The following is a 27,888-nucleotide window of genomic DNA, read 5'->3' as shown; positions in this document are numbered from 1 at the left end:
CTCCCTTGCTGTTCTTTCATCTTCTGCATCTTCTTCTTGTATGAGGATTGTAAACCAGGCAGTAGCTGAAGATGTGAGAGACGAAGGAAAAGCAAAGGAGAAGATGCAGAAAACAATAGAACAACAAGGGAGAGGCAAAGGAAAAAGAGATTTCTGAGGAAGATGGAAGGAGAAGCTAGTGGCTACGACGACATTGAAAAATGAACCTTTCAAAACTATATCGATCCACAGTTAATTTAAAACAAACCCTATCATTCAACGGCATAGATCTAAAACTTTCCTTTCCCAACTTCAAAAGCGTGGCCTCGAGATCACAAAATATTAATCTGAACTCGCACCCATCTACATTCCAGTCGCACCTTACCTTACAGCCGTTGACTTCCACCTCTACGGCAAAGATTATTCTTGATTTCAAGTATATTTCACATAAAATGATTTCTATTTTATAGATGTCGAGGTATATTTGATGCAGGTAAAAAAAGAAACACAATCAGCAGGAAAGAGGTTGATCATGATGTGTACCACTTGCAGAACAAGGAAGGGCAAAATGGTCTTACTTTGGTTTAACACATAAACTTTGAGCGTGTCTGGGCGTAAAGTTAAAAATGGAAAGAAATATTGGACAACATCTAGATAGATGGGTTACCTTGGCATTTGATAATTAATATGTTACTTATGTGGTGTCCCATTAATTTTTTTTCAATTGGTATGCAACTTGTTACTATATACGAGCCATTTAGGAGTGTTGTGCAAATTCTATGGAGATCGAATGACCATAGAATAGCTGGGTAAAATCGATATTGCAGTTGATTAAAGTTTTTCAACCTTCTTTAAAAAAAAAGATGAAAACTGAACCTAAGAATTGAATTCAAATAAGAAATTACCAGTACATGTTCTTGGACTCCCAACCAGTATAAGATTTGTACAGAACAGATAACAAAAAACCCAGAAAAGAGAACCAAAATCAAATCAAGGGCAACATAGAAAACTCTTATGCACGTTCCCCTCTAATACGCCTAGCAAGTTGAATATCTTTGGGCATGATAGTAACCCTCTTAGCATGAATTGCACACAGATTGGTGTCCTCAAAAAGCCCGACTAAATAAGCTTCAGCAGCCTCCTGAAGTGCAAGAACAGCATGGCTCTGAAATCGGAGATCAGTCTACAAAATAGAAAAAAAAAAAAAAAACTAGGGTTAGTTACAAAATCACAAATAATGAAGCAAATTAAGAAAAAATAGACCAAAAATCAATCTCAAATGAAAAACCCACCTTGAAATCCTGAGCAATTTCACGAACAAGACGTTGGAAGGGAAGCTTACGGATCAAAAGCTCAGTACTCTTCTGGTACTTTCGGATTTCTCTGTTCAATTGGGAAAAAATTATCCATTGAAAATTAGGGATTTAGCATAATTAGAACTTGCACCATCATGTTTCAATAATTGCACGAACTCAGTTTATCCTTTCTTATTAAATTGGGTTCTAAAGGATCATCCGAACCCTACGATTTGGGAAATTTAATAACTTTTGGTACTGCTCTTTAAAATATAAAAGACAACATGAGTTAGTGCCGTTATAAAAAAAACGGTCGTGTTAGTATCAGTACATACCGAAGTGCGACAGTTCCAGGGCGGTAACGGTGAGGCTTCTTCACTCCGCCGGTAGTTGGTGCTGACTTTCTCGCAGCCTTCAGAGGCGGAAAAAATAAATAAAAAACAGATACATGAAAGAGTAAAGGATTTTTAGCTCGAGAGCAGATAAGCTTGGGTTTTTAGCTCGAGTGAAACAAGGGTAGGCCCACATTTTAAGGATCCAAAGCATTCATTTGAAAGGCCATTTCATAGACAAAGTGTCCACCAAAAATTAAAAAAATGTACAGACTAATGTACAAACAATATCTGTTCATTTTCATCCCACAATTGGATGTACACCCTGTAATAATCTAATGAAGCTAATTTTTTATACACACCCCATCCATATAGGGCCTTCAAATGAATGCTTAGATTGCCCCAACAGGGCCCACACTATTTTATTTTATTTTATTTTATTTATTTATTTATTTATTTTGCGCTCGAGCACAGGAACCTTTTCTCTGCATGAAAATCTAAATAAACAAAATAAAAATCCCGGCAAAAAAAAAAAACAAAACCAAAACAAGAACCTTTGTGGCGAGCTGCTTTCTGGGAGCCTTGCCGCCAGTGGATTTACGAGCTGTTTGCTTCGTACGTGCCATTTCCTTTGAAAAATAACTGCAAATGAGAGAGGGGGATTTAGGCTAAAGATAAGAAAATATGTTTGTGTTAGGCCTAAAATCGGTAACAGGTTATGGTAGGGCTGGGTGGTCCGAACTAACGAGCCACGACTGAGGGGCTGGTTGAGTCCTGCGCTGCACAAGAGTACAGACAAGAAAGAAAAGGGTCAGAGGACCAACCCGGAGTGATACTCCGGACGGGCGCTTCGACACTCAAGTCAGTATGAGCAGGAGTGCAGAGCAAATGTCAGAGCAAAAAGCTTAGAGTTTTGGTTCTCAGTTTTTCAGGACCCTCACCTTAGCACAAGTGAAGGCTATTTATAGTGATTCTGAGCCACCTGTCTAGGACAGGTGGTAGTTCTGGGCCAAGTGGTGGCCTCTGTATGGACCAGGTTTCATACCTAAGGAGGGCAGGTGGAGGTCCCTGATTGGTCCAGGTGTCACACCTAGTGGAGACAGGTGTTGGCCTTCCAACGGTCCTTGTGAGGGCCACGTGCCATAAGCTAATTGGATGCTGAGTTCGGACCCCTCAGTGCTGAGTCCGGATTGCTGAGTCCGGATTCCCTCAGTGCTGAGTCCGGACCCTATCAGTTGCCCCCTGGTTCTTCAAGCCATGAAAGTGGCTAGAAGAAGCAAAGAGAAGGTAAAGACAGCGTCGGGCCGGCCTTAAGACCTCCAGGCAGCTGAGGCCGGGCTCAGACTCAGCTAGGAGAAATAGTGGCCGGACAGGAGACTCCGGGCGCCCTGGCCTGGCCTTGGCGTTTGGCCTGAAGGAGTACGACCGGGCAAAAGGCATTCGGCTATCCAGCACAGCTAAATTTTTGACAAGAGGTCTGGGCGGCCAGGCTTCCTGGACGTCCTTGGTTCAGGAGGTTACGTGGTCCTGTTCGGCTAAGGCTGTGAACGGCCAGCCGGGCAGGTTTTTGCTGGTAAAGCTTTTTGTCGCCTAGCGCTTTTGTCGTCTAGCGAACGCGCCATATCCTGTCCGGAAAGCCGGACAGGTCTTTTGTCGCCTAGCGCTTTTGTCGTCTAGCGAACGCGCCATATCCTGTCCGGAAAGCCGGACAGGTCTTTTGTCGTCTGAATTATCCTGTCCGGACAGCCGGACAGGTCTTTTGTCTTTTGAATTATCCTGTCCGGACAGCAGGACAGGTCTTTTGTCGCCTAGCGCTTTTGTCGTCTAGCGAACGCGCCATATCCTGTCCGGACAGCCGGACAGGTCTTTTGTCTTTTAAATTATCCTGTCCGGACAGCCGGACAGGTCTTTTGTCGCCTAGCGCTTTTGTCGTCTAGCGAACGCGCCATATCCTGTCCGGACAGCCGGACAGGTCTTTTGTCTTTTAAATTATCCTGTCCGGACAGCCGGACAGGTCTTTTGTCGCCTAGCGCTTTTGTCGTCTAGCGAACGCGCCATATCCTGTCCGTACAGCCGGACAGGTCTTTTGTCGCCTAGCGCTTTTGTCGTCTAGCGAACGCGCCATATCCTGTCCGGACAGCCGGACAGGTCTTTTGTCTTTTAAATTATCCTGTCCGGACAGCCGGAAAGGTCTTTTGTCGCCTAGCGCTTTTGTTGTCTAGCGAACGCGCCATATCCTGTCCGGACAGGTCTTTTGTCTTTTAAATTATCCTGTCCGGACAGCCGGACAGGTCTTTTGTCGCCTAGCGCTTTTGTCGTCTAGCGAACGCGCCATATCCTGTCCGGACAGCCGGACAGGTCTTTTGTCCTCTGAATGCACCATATCCTGTCCGGACAGCCGGACAGGTCTTTTGTCGCCTAGCGCTTTTGTCGTCTAGCGAACGCGCCATATCCTGTCCGGACAGCCGGACAGGTCTTTTGTCTTTTAAATTATCCTGTCCGGACAGCCGGACAGGTCTTTTGTCGCCTAGCGCTTTTGTCGTCTAGCGAACGCGCCATATCCTGTCCGGACAGCCGGACAGGTCTTTTGTCGCCTAGCGCTTTTGTCGTCTAGCGAACGCGCCATATCCTGTCCGGACAGCCGGACAGGTCTTTTGTCTTTTAAATTATCCATATCCTGTCCGGACAGCCGGACAGGTCTTTTGTCGTTTAAATTATCCTGTCCGGACAGCCGGACAGGTCTTTTGTCGCCTAGCGCTTTTGTCGTCTAGCGAAAGCGCCATATCCTGTCCGTACAGCCGGACAGGTCTTTTGTCTTCTGAATGCGCCATATCCTGTCCGGACAGCCGGACAGGTCTTTTGTCCTCTAGCGCTTTGGGACCTGTGCCTTGTATTTAATGTAGGCGGCGCATTTAATGCGGACGGCGCATTTAATGCGAGCGGCGCATTTAATGCGGAAGGCGACGTGGCGCACTCCGGCTGGCGGAAAGGGGCGGGATTTTTCCCGCTCTTCCCAGCTTCTCTATAAATACTGAAGTTTACTCTTCATTTCTTACTTTTCATCTTTTACTCTCCTCCTCTTCTGTTCGGCTACTCAAGTTTTCTGCCCGCTTCGGATCAGTGAGCCCGGAGCAGTGAGCCCGTCCAACACTTCAGTTCGGTAATCTTTTTTAGCTTTTAGCTTTTCTTTTCTTCCTTTTTTATGTCTAGCACTAGTTCGGAGACGGACTCCAGTTCAAAGGAGTCCGGTTCGACCAGTGCCGCCACGGGGTCCGGGGCGTCGGAGAGGGCGGTTCCGGCCTCACCTATAGTGGAGGCCGGTGTTGAGGGCGAAGAGCTAGTGATCATAATAGACGAGGAGAGCGGTGAGGAAATGAGTGTGGACTTAGACACAATCCCGGCCTGTGGGGACGGACCGGACCGGGTAGAAACCAGCGACGACGATGAGGACGTCGAAGCGGCAGTCCCTCAGTCGTCGCGCATGCCAGTCGAGGTGATAGCGGAGGCACAGATGGAAGCCAACCCGCAGTATAACATCGGGGCCCTATACGAGGTGAACCATCTGTGGCCGAACAGGCTTCAGATCGTCAGGGACAAATACTGTATTCCTAGCCGGTACATTCTGAGGGCGGCTGTCGAAGGGGATCGGGCCAGCAACGATAGCGCAGACCTCTGCGTATATGAAGAGGCCTTACGGGCCGGGCTTAGGCTCCCCTTCCACCCCTTTTTTGCGGACGCACTGAATTATTACGGGCTGGCAGTTACACAGGTCGTCCCAAACTCTTGGAGAACGCTGATCGGCTTCTTGTACCTTCTTGAAGTCCGGCTCCGTAGGAACCCCACCGTGCCCGTCTTTAGGATGTGTGCGCACCTGAAGAGGCATAAGGACGGCGGCTGGATCTACATTAGCCAGAGGCCTGAAATGAAAATGATCACTGGGATACCTTCTTCCATTCACACATGGAAGAACAGGTTCTTCTATGTAAAGGACACCGTGCCGGGCTCGCACTGGCCGTTCTCATTACAATGGAGAACGCCGGACACTCGCCGCCTTAGTAAGAAACCAGCCCTCGAGGACTATGACCATATGACCTTCGCTCTGATCAAAGAAGAGCTCAAGCGAGGTCCAATACACTGTTCAGAGTTCGAAGAAGAGGCCGAGCTGGTCGCACTCGGGGTCAGTCGTGCGACGCCGGCACGTACGTAGATCCTTTAGGATAACATTTTGTTTTTCTGAAGTGTTCTTCAATTTTCATATTTCTGACTGCGCTCCGTTCTCTTTTGCAGAAATGGTGAAGCAGATGTCCCTTTTGGACAGAATCAAGCAGTCCTCGGGCGCGTCCCCAGCGCAGGAGCAGCCCCAAACAAAGGGCAAGAAGAGAAAGGTGCCGGAGTCGACTCCGCCGATGGTCGCGCTGGCTAAGCCTCTGAAAAGCAGCCGGGCGACGCATAAGCTTGCCCTATCGAGCCGGGCAGAAACCACGGGTCAGAGCTCCAAGTCCGGAGCGGCGACAGGGCCAAAACACGGCGGGGCAGTACTTGGTATCCCGGCCACCGCATCGGTTGGAGGCGACAACGTCTTCCGCCCGAACTGGGCCGTGCAGAAAACGGACACCGGCCTGGGGGATACCCGGGTGGCCACAGAGTTGATGTACAAGGGCGTCCTCCCACGCGACCGGTTAGAAGTCGAAAAGGAGGTGCCGGAGACCTGCGAAGCGGCAATCAGCTCCGCCCTCTATCAACTCCAGGTCTACTCAAGGGATATGGCCAAGAAGCGATATCTCTTCTCTGAGACGATCACAAGGATCGAGTCCGAAAAGGCCCAGCTCCAGAAGGAGAACGGCGAGCTCACTGAAGCCGTCCAGATCAAAGAAGCCGAACTCAACAGCTTACAGGACGAACTGCAGAGGGTCAAAAACCAGGCCGTGCAGGATCTCCTAAGTTCGGCAGAGAGGGCCGGAAGGAAGGAGAAGGCGGCCGTGGAGAAGGCCGTGAAGGAGACTGAGGAGAGGAAGGAGGCCCAGCACTTCGACTTAGGCCTCCAGGCTTACAGGGCGGGTTTCCTTCTCTGCTCCGAGCAGGTGAAGAAGCTTCACCCCGACATCTCCCTGGACGGGCTAACCGTCCCGTATGCACCTCCGGAGGAGGAAGATGAGGAGGAAGACGAACCGGACTCCTCCCGGCCTGTTGAGGTAGATGCGGAGGTGACTGTGGCCGCCGTCTCCTCTGCGGAGGGCGGCGAACTTACAGCCCTCACTCCCACAGAGATCGTCACCGAGGTGGTGGCAGACGAGGAGGCCTGAGCAGCAGCCTTCTTTCTTTTTGGTGATACGTTTTTTTGCACAGTTTGTAATGCCCATTCTTTGTAAGCCAGCTCGGCGAAGAGAGCAATTTTGTAATACGAATACTGAATACAAATACATTTTTGTTCAACTATCTGTACAGCATTCTTATTTTTTGTACGCATTACTCAAACACTTAGGAAATATTTGAAGGTGGTTTCCACTGCGGGCGTCCTGGCTGGAACTGATCTCCAAGCCACTAGGATGAGCCGGAGTGCACCACTGCTGCTCGTCCTAAGTCTGCGAGAACCGAGCTGGAAGCTTGGTACTCAAACACTTAGGAAATATTTGAAGGTGGTTTCCACTGCGGGCGTCCTGGCTGGAACTGATCTCCAAGCCACTAGGATGAGCCGGAGTGCACCACTGCTGCTCGTCCTAAGTCTGCGAGAACCGAGCTGGAAGCTTGGTACTCAAACACTTAGGAAATATTTGAAGGTGGTTTCCACTGCGGGCGTCCTGGCTGGAACTGATCTCCAAGCCACTAGGATGAGCCGAAGTGCACCACTGCTGCTCGTCCTAAGTCTGCGAGAACCGAGCTGGAAGCTTGGTACTCAAACACTTAGGAAATATTTGAAGGTGGTTTCCACTGCGGGCGTCCTGGCTGGAACTGATCTCCAAGCCACTAGGATGAGCCGGAGTGCACCACTGCTGCGCGTCCTAAGTCTGCGAGAACCGAGCTGGAAGCTTGGTACTCAAACACTTAGGAAATATTTGAAGGTGGTTTCCACTGCGGGCGTCCTGGCTGGAACTGATCTCCAAGCCACTAGGATGAGCCGGAGTGCACCACTGCTGCTCGTCCTAAGTCTGCGAGAACCGAGCTGGAAGCTTGGTACTCAAACACTTAGGAAATATTTGAAGGTGGTTTCCACTGCGGGCGTCCTGGCTGGAACTGATCTCCAAGCCACTAGGATGAGCCGGAGTGCACCACTGCTGCTCGTCCTAAGTCTGCGAGAACCGAGCTGGAAGCTTGGTACTCAAACACTTAGGAAATATTTGAAGGTGGTTTCCACTGCGGGCGTCCTGGCTGGAACTGATCTCCAAGCCACTAGGCTGAGCCGGAGTGCACCACTGCTGCTATATGCTGATGTCTACATAAGTTACTCAAAGAGGGACACTTGTTCGGGAAACTTATTTTATTCATTCCAGAACTTGGATGATTACAGCAGTTCTTTACAAGCCTGTGAAGGCAAACAAAATTACTGATAGTAGATCCGAAGATTTCTAGAATTCCAGGCGTGTGGTAGCATCTGTTCGTCGAGGGACTGTAACCGATAGCTTCCTGGGCGGATGACTTCTTTGATTCGGTATGGCCCTTCCCAAGTCGGAGAGAGCTTGCCCACGCTTCTTGGCTGGGAAACGGAGGCTTTCCTCAGGACTAGGTGGCCGGCACGAAATTCTCTTGGTCGGATCTTGACGTCGTGATATCTGGATACTTTCTGCTTATAGGCCGCCGACCTGATCTGAGATTCCTCACGGACTTCTTCAAGCAAGTCAAGGTTGGCACGGAGTCCGTCCCCGTTGAGCTGCTCACTGAAATGGACGATCCTTGAGGAGGGGACGCCGATGTCAACCGGGATCACTGCTTCTGTTCCGAAGGAGAGATTGAAAGGTGACTCGCCTGTGGCCGTACGCGGAGTAGTCCGATACGCCCAGAGCACATGATACAGTTCGTCTGCCCAACGCCCGGCCTTGCCATCCAGTCTCTTCTTTATCCCCTGCAAGAGGGTCCTGTTCGTCACCTCTGTTTGCCCATTCGTCTGAGGATGTGCCACATATGTGAATCTCTGCTCTATGTGCAGGTCAGAACAAAACTTTCGGAAGTTCCTCGAGTCGAACTGCTTGCCATTGTCCGTTATGAGGACCCGGGGGATTCCGAACCTGCACACCACTGATTTCCAGAAGAAGTTCTGTACATTCTGCTCTGTGATCTTGGCCAGAGGCTCTGCTTCTACCCATTTGGTGAAATAATCAATAGCGACAACGACGAACTCCCGGCCTCCCGAGGCCGGCGGAAAGGGGCCCAGAATATCCATTCCCCATACTGCGAAGGGAAGAGGACTGATGATCGGGGCCATCGGAACGGGTGGCTGGTGGACAGTCGGAGAGAACTTCTGGCACTTCTCACACTTTTTCACAAGGCTCAGCGCGTCCTTCCTCAATGTAGGCCAGTACAGACCTCTCAGGAGGATTTTAACGGCGAGGGCCTTGCCCCCGAGGTGCTCTCCGCAGATTCCTTCATGGGTTTCCTGCAGGGCTAACAAGGCATCACTGGGGCGAAGACACTTCAAATACGGGAGGGTATACGACCTCTTATATAGAGTCTCGCCATCCAGTGAAAACCTCGCTGCCCTCTGCGTGACCTTACGGGCCTCCTTTCTCTCTCCAGGGAGCTCTCCGCTGCGTAGATACCTGATTATCTCATCCATCCAGCACGGCTCATCGTCAATCTGCATCACCACGACGGACTGGGCATCGATACTGGACCTCTTCAGAAACTCCATGCGAATTTCTCTGAGGGCGGTGTAACCTGAGGCTGCAAGCTTTGATAGCACATCTGCCTTTACATTCTCTGCTCGGGGGATTCTGACGACCTCAAAGCTCTTGAAATGAACGGCCAGACTGCGAACCCTTCCCAAGTACTTGATCATCCGCTCTTCACGGGCTTCATATACTCCCTGGATCTGACAGACGACCAGCTGTGAATCGCAGTACGCCTTTAGCCTCTGAGCACGGGTCTGCACAGCGAGATTCATCCCGGCTATGAGCGCTTCATATTCTGCTTCATTGTTGGACGCACGGAAACCGAACCTCAGGGCATAGTTCAGGACGAAGTCCTCTGGTCCAGTGAGAACTAGTCCTGCACCACACCCTGTCTTGTTCGATGACCCGTCCACATAAACTTCCCAGAGTGGCTCTTCATCAAAAACTGGGCGCGCGATGACGGACTCAGTCCCGGGGGGCGGTGATGCTCTGGAAACGACTCGAGGCTCCGGTACGGCCAGCTCTGCTTCTGGAGATGGAACTGCTACCAGCCCGGGGTCTGGGTCCGGAACTATGCACTCGGCTATGAAGTCAGCGAGAATCTGAGCTTTGATCGCCGGCCTGGGTAGATACTTGATATCAAACTCACTGAGCTCCACGGCCCACTTGACAAGTCGGCCCGAAGTGTCTGGCCGGTGGAGGATCTGTCTGAGAGGCTGCCCTGTCAAGACCTTGATTGTGTGCGCCTGGAAGTACGGCCTTAGCTTCCGGGCCGCCATAATAAGGGCGCACACGAGCTTTTCTACTCGCTGATATCTGGTCTCTGCATCATGGAGGACCTTGCTGACATAGTAGATCGGCTTTTGCTGGTTAGACTCTTCTTTGATCAGTACTGCTGCGACTGCCAAGGGTCCTGCTGAGAGGTACAGAATCAGCTCTTCTCCTGGCTCCGGCGTGGACAACAAGGGGGGGGGAGGATAAGTACTGCTTCAGCTCCTCGAACGCTGCTTGACATTCCGGAGTCCAGGGCGCGGTTTTTATACCTTTGATCGCATTGAAGAACGGGAGGCATCTCTCGACGGATTTTGAAATAAACCGCCCCAGAGCTGCCACCAGCCCGGTCAGCCGCTGTACTTCTCTGATAGTGTTGGGAGGAGTCAGCTCCATTACTGCCTTGATCTTCTCCGGATTCGCCTCTATTCCTCTCTGGCTTACCATGAAGCCCAGGAATTTGCCTGCTCCGACGCCAAACGTACATTTGGTCGGATTAAGCTTCATGTTGTGTTCCCTCAAGACTTGGAAGGCCTCTTCGAGGTCGGAGACGTGGTTGGAAGCACTTCTGCTCTTCACTAGCATATCATCAACGTAGACCTCCATGTTCCGACCGATCTGATTTCTGAACAACTTGTTGATGAGACGCTGGTAAGTGGCTCCTGCATTCTTCAGTCCGAAAGGCATCACCCGATAGCAATAGGTCCCCTGGTCGGTAACGAATGATGTCTTCGGGATGTCTGACTCGTACATTCTGATTTGATTGTATCCTGAGAAAGCATCCATGAAACTGAGCAGCTCGTGACCTGCTGTAGCGTCAATGAGCTGGTCTATTTTGGGGAGTGGGTAGCTGTCCTTTGGGCAGGCCTTGTTCAGGTCTGTGAAGTCTATACAGGTCCTCCACTTCCCATTGGACTTTTTCACCATCACCACATTCGCGAGCCAGTCCGGATACTGGATCTCGCGGATGAAATCGGCCTTCAAAAGCCTCTCCACCTCTTCTCTGATGGCTCTCCGCCTTTCTGGCGCAAAGTGTCTCCGCTTCTGCTTCACGGGCTTGCATGTCTGATCGACACCGAGCTCATGGGTGCTAATCGACGGGTCAATGCCGGGCATGTCTGAAGGAGTCCAGGCAAAGACATCTGCATTGGCTCTGAGGAACTGAGCGAGATTCTGCTGCGCGGCCTCTGGCAGGGCAGAGCCGATCTGGACAACCCTCTGTTCGTCATCGATGTTCAATTGAATAGAGATGAGGTCCTCTGCGGGCTCGTTGACTGTGACCTGCGCTTCGTCTCTGAGATCGTACAGCTCGATTGGAAGAGACTCAGACGCATTCTTCCCTCTCAGTGCTGCCGCATAGCATTGTCTTGATTGGGGCTGATCCCCTCTGACTTCACCTACGCCTCCTGGCGTAATGAACTTCATCTTCTGATGATAAGCGGAGGGAATAGCTCGGAGGAGGTTCTGGCCAGGGCGTCCTAGAATAGCATTATAGGCCGACTTGGCCTTAACCACCAGGAAGGTCACCATGGCAAAGGACTGGCGGGGCGGCTCCCCGATAAGAACTGGAAGCTCGATCTGCCCTTCGACCTTGACAACTTCTCCTGAGAACCCAAACAGATCTGAGTTGGCCGGTTTCAGACGGTCAGCTCCGATCATCATCTGTTCGAAGGCGTGATAATAGAGGATGTCGGCGGAGCTCCCGTTGTCGACCAGGATCTTCTTCATTTCCCAGTTCGCCACTAGCATTGTGACGACCAGGGCATCATCATGCGGGAGGATCAGACCGTCAAGATCTGCCTCCGAAAAGGATATCTCATTTTCTGGCTCGGCCCTCTTGCTGCAGGCATGGACGGCGTTGACCTGCCGGGCATAGGTTCTGCGGGCCGATGAAGAGGTCCCTCCCGCGGTCGGCCCTCCTGAAATGGTACCAATAACACCATGAGGTTGAAGTTGAGGTTGAGGTACCTGAGGAGGGAGAACGGCCGGGGCAGGAGCCTGGATGCGGTCGCCCAGGGGTTGGGCGTCTCGAGGGCTTCTGTCTCTGGGCCTCGGGTTGTCCTGGCGCTCCCTTCTGTTGTCATTATTTTTTAAGTACCTCCCAAGGTACCCTCTGCTTATCAGCTGCTCGATCTCCTCCTTGAGATGAATGCAGGCGTTGGTGTCGTGGCCGTGGCTCTTATGGAACCGGCAATACCTGGACATATCTTGCGTGCCCGCCTCTGGTGTCTGCTTCTTCGGCCATCGGATGAAGTCTTCTTTCCGAATGGCTGCCAAAATTTGAGCCCTGGAAGCGGTGAGCGGCGTGTAGCGCTCCCTCGTCGGGGGGCTCCTCTCCTTCCGAGGCCGGGGGGAGCTCCTTTCCTTCCGGGACGGACTGCTCTCCTTCCTCTGGGGCCTGTCATCCCTACGCTGCTTGGCGGGGTTCTTCTCCTCTGGTCTTCTCTTGCTGACGGAATCCAGGGCAGCGAGAGTTTCCTCGACGGAAATGTACTCTTCCGCCCCGGTCATCAGATCTGCCAAGGACTGTGGATTTCGCCGGGCGACTGCTCTTCGGAAGTCGGTGGACCGGGCTCCGGCCAGAAGAGCATTCGTTGCCGCGGAGGGATCCAGGTTGGGTACCTGAAGGGCCTCCCTGTTGAACCGGCCAACGAACGCTTTTAAGGCCTCACCGTCTTCCTGCCTCAGGGCCATCAGTGAAGCCGTCGTCTTTCGAGGCCTTCTGCTGCTCATGAAATGCCGGGCCAGGTCGTCCCCGAAGTCGTCGAAATTGTCCACAGACTTGGGCTTCAGGCGTGAGTACCAGTCTCTCGCGGCTCCAGTTAATGTGGTGGGGAGTGCCCTGCAAAGGAACCCGTCCGACGCCCCGTGGAGAAGCATCGTGGTCCTGAAGGTCTGCAGATGATCCACGGGATCGGTGGTCCCATCATACTGCGGGATCTGCGGCATCTTGAAGCCCAAGGGGACTGCCGCACCGAGTACCCTGTCTGTGAAAGGGGGATTGCTACTGAAGATCCTTGAAGCAGGGCGGCCACGATCTCTAGCCAGCTCCTCGATTCTATTATCGATCTTCTGGATTCTCAGTAACATCGGATCATCCCTCTGTTCGGCCAGACGGGCAGGTCTACTCCTTACGGCTGATGGGCTCCTTGCGGATCCGGACTGGCTGAGGGGACTCCTTCGCCGGTGCCGCGATCCCTCTCCGTGCATAGGGTCTCTCTTGCTGCCACGTTTCTGCACGGAGGGGGATCGTGACCGGTGATGCTGTCGAGGCTCAGGGCGCACGTTCCTGTCCCGCGAGCGGTGGTCTCTTCTTGTGGAGTGACGAGTTTGGTCCCGGGGTGGAGATGCGCGTTCTCTGCGGGAGCTTTCTCCCCTCTGAACGGGTCGAGAAACCTCGACTGGGTGTTGCTGGAGTGCGGGGGCCGCATTCCTGAACTGCGCAACTACAGCAGTCATTTCCTGAAAAAGGGCCCGCATCTCCCTTGGGGTCGGGGTAGGGTCTGAACGGTCCGAGTGGGGCGAAGTTCGCTCCACGGCCGCCCCGACCTCCACCTGTGAGGCCAGCCGCTCACTTCGTCCTTCACGGGGGGCCGTAGCCCGAGTAGCCCGAGAAGTCGGAGGTGCTCGCTTGCCGGTCTGTCCTACCATTTTTATCTGGGTGAGATTTCGAACAGCTTTTTGTTGCGTGGTCCCACGGATGGCGCCAAATCTGTTAGGCCTAAAATCGGTAACAGGTTATGGTAGGGCTGGGTGGTCCGAACTAACGAGCCACGACTGAGGGGCTGGTTGAGTCCTGCGCTGCACAAGAGTACAGACAAGAAAGAAAAGGGTCAGAGGACCAACCCGGAGTGATACTCCGGACGGGCGCTTCGACACTCAAGTCAGTATGAGCAGGAGTGCAGAGCAAATGTCAGAGCAAAAAGCTTAGAGTTTTGGTTCTCAGTTTTTCAGGACCCTCACCTTAGCACAAGTGAAGGCTATTTATAGTGATTCTGAGCCACCTGTCTAGGACAGGTGGTAGTTCTGGGCCAGGTGGTGGCCTCTGTATGGACCAGGTTTCATACCTAAGGAGGGCAGGTGGAGGTCCCTGATTGGTCCAGGTGTCACACCTAGTGGAGACAGGTGTTGGCCTTCCAACGGTCCTTGTGAGGGCCACGTGCCAGAAGCTAATTGGATGCTGAGTTCGGACCCCTCAGTGCTGAGTCCGGATTGCTGAGTCCGGATTCCCTCAGTGCTGAGTCCGGACCCTATCAGTTTGTGAGAGGTTTTTTATAAGCTTTGACGAGGGAAGAAATAGAGAGTTTTGAAAAAAACACACGATCCGTGTGGTTATCTCTGATTGGTCAGTTTGTTAAGCCACGGATCGACCAAATTATTTGTCTTCTGTGTTTTGTTTTGTTTTTTTTGTCTTGCTCACGTTGCAGGCTACGGCACGTGCGAATTACACGCGAAGAGATTTTGTTGCGTGTTTTCTCTACCTCTGGGGTCGATTTGGATGCTAAAAACATAAGTGAGTGTTTTCTTAATATTGAGAGCAGCCATGAAGGCCCACGTTTTGTCTTATTCATTTAATTCATCAAAGATCTCATGCAATAGCCCGCCCGCGAAATGCCTTATGGGATGGTCCCTAGCAAAACCCATTGTAAGACTTTTTGTTTACTGTTTGACTTTCCTCTCAGATCAAGACCACAAATGACATTATTTTCCTTTTTAGTATGTTACACTAAATACGAGCTGGTAACTTAATTCGGAGTAAACTACTTACCCTGCATTAGTTTACTCGAGGTAATTTTCGTTTTCCCAATATGAAAGATAAACTAGGATGGTATTTGATCTCTAGCGTTCCAGACTTCTTAGTGATCACATATTGCAGGGGGTAAATGGATAACATTTTAACATTCAATTTTACACTTATTAGATCAATGGGCTAGTATCATCTTCTTGGGTAGTTCTGGGTTTCATAGCTTATCTACGATGGGGACGAATAAATTGTTGGATTTTGTTCCAATTAATAGTTTCAAATTATCAAATTAATGGAGGCTTTAATGGTGACTTTTCATATTCGTTGAAACCCCAAAAGTCATAACTTGGATAAGTGAATGAGTTGTAGCAATGAACCTATTTAATGGTTCACATTAATAGGTTCATGAAATCTTTGACTCTTTGTGAGCAACTCTTCATATTCCATGACTCTTTGATTAACCTATTAATGGTGATTCTTGGTTTTGAGTACTCTCATTAGTGATGACTCTTGGGATTAATAAGAGATTCATGTATGACTCTTGGTAGACTTTGAATCTACGAAGAGTCACCTAGAATTCTATGAATCCATAAATTGTCACATCAAATGGGTGTATCTCTTCAAGGAGTCCCTTGGTTTTCCAATGAGACCTTTGGGTTGCTATCTGAACTCTATAAATAGAGCCATCATTCTAGCATCTAAGGAGAATGAAAAAAGAGACTACTCTAAAGCCTTAAGAGGAATAGAAAGTGTCGGATAGAGAGCTTGCCTTATCGGATTGTTGAGCGGTGCATTACTACAATCCAATTTCTGTTGTTCCTGGAGCTGGTTCAGTCGTGTGATCCTTGCACCCAGAGGCGGAACTACGTATAGCGTTGGGGGGGGGGGGGGGCACGGCCCCCCCAAAGATTTGCAAAATCATTAAAATAAGGTGGGTGCAACTTAAATCCCAAGGGGTGAAAATATCAATTCCCCATCTCCCTATGTTAAAAAAAATCTCGTAGAAAGCTTCCTTTTTGGATGGACGAAACTCTACCTGCAAAACCCTAGCTCCATTACTTTCTACTGATAACCTTGTGAAGCCCTAACAAGATAAAGAGATGGACGCTACTTCACAAGCCATGTCATACTTTTGGATGAATCCTAGCAGAGAAGTTTTCATTTGCAGCAAATCAGTACTCTTTTGGGCCACGGCTTTCTCGAGTTCAAAACTCTAAATCCTAAATCCTTCAATCTTCTCTTTTCTCCATTTTCTCTGTATTTTTCGAGTATTACTCCAATCATAATCTGTTTGAGAAAAGAAGGGGAAGAAGAAGGAAAAGTTGGGGTCAACACTGTAAAAGTTGGGATAAATCAGATTCTGTATCTATTTGGGGTTTTGCATTTGGGTGTTGAAAATGGATGAAATGCTAGTGGAGGGATCTCATTTGTGTAATGTTTATTCGAGCTTCTCTATCAGGCACATATCTGCTTACAGAGAGTTGTTGCTCCAGTAGAACTCTTAATTTCTATTCACAGTGCCAAATGGATGGGCCAAAATCTCAATCAGATGATCTGCAAACGGATGTTACCCATGAGTATTAGCCTATTACTCAGGGTTTCGAGTTTGTTCCAAGCAGAGAGGAAATCAATTTTATTTTCTTCTTCATCATCTGTTGGAGTGATCTGACCTCGTCTCTGCAAATTCGTTTGCTCAAGCTAATTTTCAGCAGGTATCAGCAGTTTGTAATTAGAGATTTCAGTTTTTTTTTTGGCTTTTTTTCCTGTTTCTTGAACTTCTTTCAGATTTTTCCAGTTGCCTCTCGTCATTTTACATTTTATTCGTAGATTTGTCTATTTCTTTTCTTTTTTTTGGTAGTCATTATTCAACCAGAATAGCTTGAATGTAGGATTTTTCTTCATCATCTTGTAGATTTTTTTTCCAGGAGGTATCATAGCCATGTAGGCATAATCCTATTTGTAGGAATCAAAGTTTTTTTTATTTGTTTTTCCCTTCTCTTCAACATAGTTACATAGCCATACTACTTTCTCTCAATGATGGTCTTTCTCTGTGCTTTCATGTTTTCTGGTTTGTGCAATGTCAATATGTCATTATGTTTCACATGTTAATTAGACCAGTTGTGTGTTGCATATTTGGCATGTTCTTGGTAGCTGTAAGAGGAAAAATATAAAATGGGGAATCTAATTTCTCTCTAGAGTAAGAAGAATTGCTAGAAGAAAGCTATTGTTAATGCTTGTTTTATCCATCTTGAATGAAAGCTATTAAAAGTAATTTTTTTTAATGAACCACGCCATTTTATATAGATAATAGAACACTTTTTTCATGGCAAAAAAAATAAAAATGAAATTGGTTGTTTGTGATGCTGTTGTCTCTGATGAAACAACTTGGAAACTAAACACAAATGTTAAGAGAAAAAACAACTCTTTTTTCAGAATAAGAAAACCTAGAAAGAAGAAGATGAAGAAAACTGTGATGTTTAAACAAGAAAACTTAGTTTGTGTAAGGGTTGATACGTTGAGTTATGAGTTATAAAAGGAGTCCTCTAGATGCCTAGATCGTTTAGAAGTTTTATATTTGCACTACCATGATTTTATAATTGTGCAAAGTCAGCTCATCATTTACATTGATTCCACTATCTATATTTCTATCTCTACTTCTCACAATCTTGACTCTTGAGGTGTGCCTCCTCTATGTTATCATTACTTCGTTATATATTTATGCATGCCCAGATGTGAGATGTCCTATTATCAATCTTCTTATTTATAAGATTAGTGGTTTATAAAATCCTTGAAAAATATTATACTAATTGATAGATAAAATTTTCAGGTTGTTTATTAATCCAATTCACTCCTCAAAATTATAAGTTGAATCATGGGCAAACCAAAAACTATCGATGCATTCTTCAAAAAAAAGAATGTTAATGTTTCAGAAGTCAGCACACCTTCTCCATTAAATTATGACATGTCAAATGTTGAGCAACGCCCTTCTAAGTTACCAAGAACCCATCTTGAAGAGGTTGATACCAATTCCTTAGAACGTGATCTAGGATTGCGTCATCAAATGTGGGAATATCCTGTTAATCAAAGAGATGAAATTCGTCGTGCATATCTTATTGCTGGAACATATCAATATCAACTTTCAGAGTATCCTCTTTCTGGAGCAGAGAATCATCTTCGCCGATTTCAATCTTCTTGGTTCAAAAAATTTTATTGGTTAAAATACTCCCCTTCAAAGGATGCTGCATTTTGTCTTCCATGCTATCTTTTTTGTAAGGAACCAACAGGACGCCCGGAATTAGGCGCGTTTACAAGTGAAGGGTTTCGAAATTGGAAAAAAGTGAATGATGGATTGAATTGTGCATTTTTAGGTCATGTTGGAAAAGACCATAATTCACCACATAAAATTGCTGAGAAGGCTTGTCATGATCTATTGAATCAATCGCAGCATATTGAAAAGCTGATAGAAAAACAAACATCACAAGAGATTGAGAATAACCGGTTGCGACTCAAGACTTCCATAGACACCGTTCGTTGGTTAACATTTCAAGCATGTGCTTTTAGAGGTCATGATGAGAGCTTAAGTTCAAAAAATTGAGGTAATTTTATTGAAATGATAAAGATTTTGGCAGATTATAATGAAAAAGTTTCCGGGGTTGTCTTAGAAAATGCTCCAAAGAATGCCAAATACACATCGCCTAAAATTCAAAAGGAAATATTGCATATTTTCTCAAGTAAAGTGTGTAGTGCAATTCGTGAAGAAATTGGGGATGAAAAATTTTGCATTATTGTTGATGAAGCTAGAGATGAGTCTATGAGAGAGCAAATGGCTCTTATTTTGAAATTTGTTGATAAGGATGGTTTTATTAGAGAACGATTTTTTGATCTAGTGCATGTTAGAGATACTACTGCATTGACTCTTAAAAAGGAGATATGTGATGTTCTCTCTCGTCACAGTCTCAACATTCAAAACATTCGAGGTCAAGGATATGATGGTGCTAGTAATATGCGTGGTGAGTGGAATGGTTTAAAAGCCTTATTTCTTAAAGATTGCCCGTATGCATATATGTGCATTGCCTAGCTCACCAATTACAATTAGCATTGGTTGGAGCATCCAGAGAAGTAATGACTATTCATCATTTTTTCTCAAAGTTGTCTTCCATTGTTAATATTATCGGTGCCTCCTGCAAACGTCATGATGAATTGCAGTCTAACCAAGCGGATGATATTGCATATTTGATTTCTATCGATGAGATTGAGTCTGGTAGAGGGGCTAATCAAATCGGCACTTTGCAACGAGCTGGGGATACTCAATGGGGCTCCTATTATAGATCTATTTGCAGCTTACTAAAGATGTTTTCTGCTACTTGCACAGTGCTTATAAATATCATTAATGGAGGAGGAGCCACTTCTTCTCAACGTGGTGATGCAGATACCGCTTATGATGTGATGACATCTTTTGAATTTGTTTTTATATTACATTTGATGAAAGAAATCATGGGAATCACTGATGTTCTCTGCCATGCTTTGCAAAATCGTTCGCAAGACATTTTGAATGCTCTGCACATAGTCTCAACTACAAAATTACTCATTCAAAAGTTGAGGGAAGACGGCTGGAATAGTTTACTCGAGAATGCGAAATCATTTTGCGAAAGACGTGGGATTGAGATTCCTGATATGAGTGCCCCTTACACAGCAGGTCGTGGTCGGTCACGTGAATCACAGGATCCCATTACAATGGAGCACCATTATCGGGTTGACATATTTAATGCTGCAATAGACTCTCAATTGCAAGAGCTAAATAGCAGATTCAATGAGCAAGCAACAAATGTCCTTATTCTTAGTTCTGCTCTTGATCCTAAGGAGGCTTATAATTCTTTTAAAATTGAAGATATTTGTAATCTTGTGGAGAAATTTTATCCTCAAAATTTCTCAGATCACGAAAAACTTCATTTGAGATTTCAATTGCAGCATTATGAGCTTGATATACTTCAGCATCCAGATTTTCAAAATATTTCCACAATTTCTGAACTTTGCCAGAGATTAAGTACAACGGAAAGTCAGCGATCTATTATCTGATTGATAGATTGATACGTCTTGTGTTGACTCTTCTGGTTTCAATTGCAACTACAGAACGTGCATTTTCAGCTATGAAGCTTGTTAAAACAAGACTTCGTAACAAGATGGAAGATGAATTTCTTGCAGATTGCTTGGTGGTCTACATCGAAAACGAAATCGCTGAGAGTTTCAGTACAGATATGATCGTAGATGAATTTTATGATATGAAAAGTCGACGGGTACAACTTAAATAGAAAGATTTAGGTTTACTTTTTTTGTTTCTTTTGTCGGCTTCAATCAAAGTTGGCTAACACGTTCGCATATTCATGGAGTTATAGCATACTCTTCGTGTATTGAAAGTCCTATCATAGTTTTAATTCATTAGTTTAAATTTATGGTTTAACTTTTTTATTCTATGAAAGTGTGTGTGTGTGTGTGTATAAGTGTATCATGCATTTTTTTTACAACTAGTCCGGCCCCCCCAGGTGTAAATTCCTGGTTCCGCCCCTGCTTGCACCGGAGTTGGGCAGAATAACACTTAAAGGTGGGCGTTCAAGGACGTTCGGCAGTATCGCAATTAAGATCGTTATTAATCCATCCTCCATTCATGTCAGTATAATTTTATATTTTTGCACTGTTTTTCATTAGTAGATCCATTGTTTTCAACCGCTTGCTCCAACAATCTTAAAGTGTTATTCGTTGGAAAGTAATGGATACTGGTACTATGGGTTTCAGCAACTTGAAATTGGAAACGTTCGATAGTTCTAATTTCAATGCTTGGCGTCAAAAGGTTATTTTTGGCATGCAACTACTTAAAATTTATTATGTTGTGACCGATGCCAAACCTATATTTGGTGAAGTTGATGCTGTAAAAAATGCTCAATGGGAGCGTGACAATGACTTCTGCAAGAGCTATATGCTAAATAGCCTTTCCAACCACCTAGCAGATGTCTACACCCAAAAGGAGTCCGCTAAGGAGATTTGGGATGGTTTGGTCCAGTAATACCGAGATGAAGAGAAGCTCTCCAAAACCCACCTCATTGGCAAATTTCTTAACATGAAATTTGAAGATGACAAGGAGGTTTTAGCTCAAGTTAAGGAGTTGGAGAAACTTGTTCAGAAGTTGAAAGACGAGAAGGTGGAGCTCGACAACGTCTTTGTCGCTGGAGCAATTGTAAATAAGTTGTCTCCATCTTGAATGTCTTTCTCTACCGAAATGCACCACAGAAAGAAGCAAGTGCCACTTTCTGATTTGAAGCGTTTCATTAGGATTGAGGATGAAGTAAGGATTCGTTCCAAAAATGAATTGCTTACTAATAAAAAAACAACTACAAACTTAGTAGTTCAGAATACTGGTGAAAGCCAGAAGAAGAAGAAGCAAACCAAGTTCCAGAAGAAAAATGTGGTAGAATAGAAGTCTAACCTAAATGTTCAGAAGAAGACTTTCAAGAAGAAGGGAAACAGCTACAACTGTGGAAAGCCTGGCCACTATGCTAGTGACCCAAGGCACCGAAGAAAGAGTCTATGGCTGTAGTGTAGAAGTTTGTGGCAATAGTCTCTAAGACTATGGATCCCTCTAATATTACAGACTGATGGCTAGACACGGGTGCTATATGTCATGTCTATGCCAACAAGTCCCTATTCTCTACCTACACTACACGATCAGAATCAGTGGCTATGACAGATCGGTCTTCAGTTGTTGTTCTCGAGGTCGGGACTGTTGTAGTGGCATGAAGTACTTTATCACCTTCATCGACGACTGAACAAAGTTCTGTCATGTCTATCTACTGAAGTCTAAAGATGAGGCTTTCGACAAGTTCGTCGAGTTTCGAACTCGGGTCGAGAAGCAGTTGGGACGTTCAGTCAAGAGACATTGAAGCGACAGAGGAGGTGAATATCGCTCTAAAGATGCTGAGGCGTACTTCAAAGAACATGGGATTGTCGCTGAAACGACTGCCCCTTATTCTCCTCAGTCAAATGGGATAGCAGAAAGGAAGAACCGGGCTTTGACCGAGATGGTGAATTCCATGCTTCTACTGTCTGGACTTCCAACCTGATATTGGGGTGAGACGCTTCTACGACCAACTTCATCTTGAGCAGAGTTCCTCATGCCAAGACGAAGATTTCTCCGTATGAACTCTGGTTCGGGTATTCACCATCTTTGGGAATGCTCAAAGTGTGGGGGCTGTCTGGCTTATGTTCGAGTGCCAGATGTTAGAAGGCCAAAGCTTGGAGCCAAGGCAAACAAGTGCCTTTATAGCAGAGTTGACAAAGGCAAGTTTCTCTCAACACAGTTCAACATGAAGGAACTTGGAGCCGCTGACACAATCCTTGGGATCAAGATCTTAAGGACTAAGTCTGGGATTGTTCTATCTCAATCTCATTACATAGAAATGATGTTGAAGAAGTATGGCTACTTCGACTTATCAGAGCAGTATGTGCCGTATGATTACAACAAGAAGCTCGGACCCAACACTGGTAGGACAGTCAAGCAGTTGGACTACTCGATGGTGATTGACAGTCTGATGTATGCCATGAGTTGTACTAGACCAGATATAACATTTGTTGTTGGGATGTTGATTCGGTTAACTAGTAATCTGGGAAAGGCACATTGGAATGCTATTCAGAGACTTATGAGATATCTAAAAGCTACCCTTAATCTTGGATTGATCTGTTCTGGGTATCCTGCAGTGGTCGAAGGATTCTTAGATGCTAGTTAGTGTTCAGAGTCGGATGAGTGCAGATCGACAGGCAGATTTGTGTTCACTCTGGGTGGTGCAGCCGTGTCGTGGAAGTATAAAAAACAGACTATGATAGCACAATCATCCATGGAATTTGAGTTCTTTGCCCTTGCAAGTTCAGGAGATGAAGCAGACTCAGATATCTCCTGTTAGATCTTCTGTTATAAAAGGAGCAACTGACTGCGATCACAGTGTATTGTGACAATCAGGCTGCTAGTACTGTTGCTGAGAACTCATTATTCAACGGAAGAAAGAGGACAGTTCGGCTGCAGCACAACTATGTATCTGATTTGATGAGTCGAGGAATCATTGCAGTGATCAATGTTCGATTATTAGAGAATGTTGCTAATCCTATGACAAAAGGTCTGAAAAGAGAGTTAGTCCTGCAGACATCCTCAAGAATAGGACTTATGTCCATTTGATGTATGGTTATTTGCATTTGAATTATGGTCATTTGTATTTGGGAATGGTCATTTGTGCTTATATCTACCATTGTAATGTCATATATGGTTCAAAGACTTGTCTACCAAATTATGCCATTCATGGTTCAAAGAATAAAGCACCAATAGACTGATTCATGGTTGGTTGCATTTGTTGCAAAGTACACTGTTTGCATGTGTTGCAAATCATATTACGTGCATGTGTTGCACAAAGGACTAAGTGCATGTGTTGCACAAGGGTCTAATTGCATGTGTTGCAAAAAGGACTATATGCATTTGTTGCAAAAATAGTATCTTACATGTCGGAATGGGTCTCATGCCTCGGTAATCTATTGGTATTTGCATCTACCATTAAACTATATTAGTGGTTCAAAGCTTAGTCTACCATCAAATATAGTTCATGGTTCAAAGAATGAAATACGAATGGATTTATTTTGGTGCACTTTAATATAAATTGTTTGAGACCATTCCTGTGTTAGTGCACTTAACCTATCAGAGTAGAGGATGGTTGTAAGCCTTAATGATCCCAAAGCACTTTGTGTGCGGATGCCTGGCAGGTGCATGCCCTGAGGGACTCACCTATGTATAGGTAGGGCATATCATCTCTTATGCAGTCTGAGGAGGCAAGACTGCTACAGCTCGTGCAGAAACATGAATGAGTTGAGGATGGCATTAGTGCCTTAATGAGCTCTGAGAGGCTCACCTATGTGCGGGTGGAGATTAGCCATCTCCTATATAGTCTGAAAGATTGCTAGAGCCCACACAGAAACCTGTCATACTCCTTAATACAGGAACACACTAAAGGACACACCTGTGTTAGGGTGGAGACTGTGTGTCTCCTATGGAGCTGGCATACTCTTAGAGCCCTCGCAGAACCAGGACAACACTGTGTGTGCTATTTGTTTAAGGCAAGTTTGTGAGTAGTGTGATAGTTTAAGGCTTGGTCCACTATGCACACGTACTCTGGATCTAGTCATGTGTGATTACTGAAAAGTAGAAAGGTGCTGGTTCAAGGCTAAGTCCACCATGTACTTACACTACAATTCAGATAATCTATTTGGAAATTCAAGTCTTCGGACATTTTCATTATGCACAGTGTGACTAGTGCTCTCTAATACTTGGTTGATAAGTTTGAAACTTGTGGGGGATTGTTGGATTTTGTTCCAATTAATAGTTTCAAATTATCAAATTAATGGAAGCTTTAATGGTGACTTTTCATATTCGTTGAAAACTCCAAAAGTCATAACTTGGATAAGTGAATGAGTTGTAGCAATGAATCTATTTAATGGTTCACATTAATAGGTTCATGAAAGCTTTGACTCTTTGTGAGCAACTCTTCATATTCCATGACTCTTTGATTAACCTATTAATTGTGACTCTTGGTTTTGAGTACTCTCATTAGTGATGACTCTTGTGATTAATAAGAGATTCATGTATGACTCTTGGTAGCCTTTGAATCTACGAAGAGTCACCTAGAATTCTATGAATCCATAAATTGTCATATTAAATGGGTGTATCTCTTCAAGGAGTCCCTTGGTTTTCCAATGGGACCTTTGGGTTGCTATTTGAACTCTATAAATAGAGCCCTCATTCTAGCATCTAAGGAGAATGAAAAAAGAGACTACTCTAGAGCCTTAAGAGGAATAGAAAGTGTCGGATAGAGAGCTTGCCTTATCAGATTATTGAGCGGTGCATTCCTACAATCCAATTTTTGCTGTTCCTAGAGGTGGTTCGGTCGTGTGATCCTTGCACCGAAGTTGGGCCGAATAACACTTAAAGGTGGGCGTTCAAGCGTTCAAGGACGTACGGCAGTATCGCAATCAAGATCGTTATTAATCCATCCTCCATTCAAGTCAGTATAATTTTATTTTTTTGCACCGTTTTTCATTAGTAGATTCATTGTTTTCAACCGCTTGCTCCAACATAAATGAATGACTGAGATCGTCAAAATAAGTAGGCCCAATTGTGTGATACATTTCATAGTAATATTTCTATTACTGTGAACTCTTTAAATCAAAGCTTAAAAGTGAACACGTATATTAATCACTTTTTTAACTTTTATAAGCCGTCCATTTTACACCAAATAGATCAAAGTGCTAAGATATAAATATTATAAAAACACTCGAATAAAATAGATTTCAAACTTTAGGATGATGGTGGATTCGAACAACCATCCTCTTGAGAAATATTGAAGGCCTCATTCCCAAGTGCTCTACCATTTGAGCTAAAAATCCACATCGTGCCACATCTTACGTATATGGAACCAAATATAATTTTAAGAAGAACTATCATAGTAAGTGATACTAGGAATCACAAATGCGTATTTTAAGATACACTAAGATAAAACAGAAAATCTATTCAACTTCAATTCCTATGACTGAAATTGCTCTGTAGAAACTGGATATGTTTCAAAGTAAGATGACACTCGACAGGCCATTCAATCCAATTTGACAAGATCGTTCCTCTACATGGGCAAAGATATTCTAGTACTGAATGTATGGGTTTACCTTATTCATTACATTCAGGAATAGTGTCAGGATATACTTGCTTGAGTTATAGTCTTGATCATGTGATCCTCATAATCAAGATAAATTAATGTTGTTAGACCATGTCTAGCAACCATGATTTTTTTTCCGCAATAAATAGTTTCTCCAAGTGGTGAGAGAGGGTAGGGCATGTGGGAGAAGAAGAGACTTGAGAAGGCATGAATGAGAAGAGGGTGGGAAATGGCTAAAAAACGAGGAAAAATTCAATCATATTTTGATTGGATTTTTTGTTTCCTGATTTTTTCAATCTTTTCTTTACCCTCCTGTATAGCACCTTGACCCGAAACATTTGCTCTGATGCTAATTGTCACGCCCCGAGAGTGCCGATCCAAAATAATCACATACATAGCATAGAAATAAAACATAACCATAAGAAATATTATAATATAGATGGAATATCAAGGGGTACTTGATATAACTACATAACTGAAATAATTAAAGTCTTCTACTGACAAACAAAACCAATAATCTTTGAACAAATTAAAGCATTCATATTATAAAAAAACACATAATCTTTGAACACAACTGAGATGACTAAAACAAAAAACAAGTAATCTTCTAGGGATCGATGATCTTCCAAGACTCCGCTAAGCTAGCTACGAACATCTTGGACTTGAACATCAACTCTATTTAACTAGAAATATTAAGTTAAAGGGGTGACCAACCACATGTCAGTAAGTTCATACACACACAGCCCGAGCATGAAAATTAAGCATACTATGGACAATAACTGAATAAAAAACGTATCACAATACGTATTAATAATTCAAATTAGAAAATAATAGAAATTCAACAAAAGTATGGGAACAAATAGATCGGACATGTCATGTAGGTTTAAATCGGATATGTCATAATACCAGACATCATATCAATTGAAGTACAAAAAAATCAAATAAATCAGAAAATAGAAATATCATGATCACATAAGCAGTCTAATGAGTCAGATCAAATAGTGCCCAAAGCTAGATAATTTAGAATAGAAATACTCCAAAGCTAGAATACTAACATTTAGTGGTATATCCACGTTGTCAAGGTCAGATAATGAGATGTTACCCCCATGACAAGGTTGTTCACATTTAATGATCATGATATAGAAATCCTATGACTTTATAAAGTCACAAAATAAAGGCAATAATCAAGAGGTCGGAAACATGCATTGAATCGAATTATTTCACCCCAAATAAGACAATAATATTTTTAGGGCATATAATTTCTAAAAACAATCTTCAAATCATTTTGAAATTACTTTTAACGGAAATTAGACTATCTACGGTTCCTGAAATGCATAAGAACATCGAAATCTGATAAGAAACTAGTGAGATATGAATTTTTGAAGTTGATAGATAACAGGGTTTTAGTGGTAGAAGGGTTGTAACCCCAAGCAAAATCGCTACACGCAGCAGAAAATATAATCTTTTAGAACAAAAGGTCTTCTTCAATTTTACCAGTATCCCAGGAATTCTAGGGTCTAGATGATCTAATGGTGATCAAAATAAAACATATAAAATATAAATTACCTCAATTATTGTTGCAAAGAAGAACCTCTGTGTAATCTACTCCTCGAACGCTCGCGATCGTTCTAAGCGCCCTGAACCCGCAAGTTGATCTGATGGAATCTTTTATTTTGCACAAAGGGGATATAACAACAATTATCCTTGATTATATTATGATCTAAATCAGAATATGTATGTGGGAAAACACCTTTAAGATGATGGTGCTTTGCTTGTGGAATGCCTTTTGAGTTCAAAACCCAAAACTAGTTGAAAACAGAGAGAGAGAGAGAGAGATTGACGAATTAAGGGTGTCAACAATACTTCCAGTAGCTTGGGCAACCCAATTCGTCCACCTTTTGTGGTTTAAATAATGTTGTGTGTTGCTTTTTACAATTCCCAAAAGTTGCTTTCAATAGTATCAAAAAATTGGAAACAAGTCAATGTTAGAAAAGTCAACAATGAAAACATATAAGCTAAATATATGGCTATCCAAAAAGAACGTGGCTTATTTCCCAACTCTCTTGGGTTTTCATTTTATATTAATTTTATTTCCAAAACTTTTGATCAAAGATTCTCTCTCTCTCTCTCTCTCTCTCTCTCTCTCTCTCTCTTTCCATTCATACAAACTTTTTTTTTTTTTCATCTAACACTTTAGAAATAAGATAATGT

The 27,888-nt window shown here is 44.9% G+C and overlaps 1 protein-coding gene and 1 pseudogene across 1 annotated transcript; one reads left to right on the top strand and one right to left on the bottom strand.

Moving 5' to 3' along the window:
• Positions 1 to 843: 843 nt before the first annotated feature.
• LOC143854370 (histone H3.3) lies at positions 844 to 27,556 on the bottom strand. Its single transcript, XM_077364276.1, has 5 exons — positions 27,244 to 27,556; positions 2,161 to 2,248; positions 1,610 to 1,686; positions 1,272 to 1,362; positions 844 to 1,162 (listed from the first exon to the last, which is right to left on the bottom strand). Exons 2-5 carry the CDS (start codon positions 2,230 to 2,232, stop codon positions 992 to 994), a joined length of 411 nt encoding a protein of 136 aa, XP_077220391.1. The 5' UTR covers positions 2,233 to 2,248; positions 27,244 to 27,556; the 3' UTR covers positions 844 to 991.
• Positions 17,817 to 20,253, top strand: LOC143853874 (uncharacterized; annotated as a pseudogene).
• Positions 27,557 to 27,888: the final 332 nt, after the last annotated feature.

The sequence above is a fragment of the Tasmannia lanceolata genome, unplaced genomic scaffold, assembly GCF_043159265.1.
Source record: "Tasmannia lanceolata isolate RefF3 unplaced genomic scaffold, GAP_Taslan_0.1 ptg000020l, whole genome shotgun sequence".
NCBI lineage: Eukaryota > Viridiplantae > Streptophyta > Magnoliopsida > Canellales > Winteraceae > Tasmannia > Tasmannia lanceolata.
The sequence above is the reverse complement of the archived record's forward strand: the minus strand, read 5'-3'. Positions and strand labels throughout refer to the sequence as shown.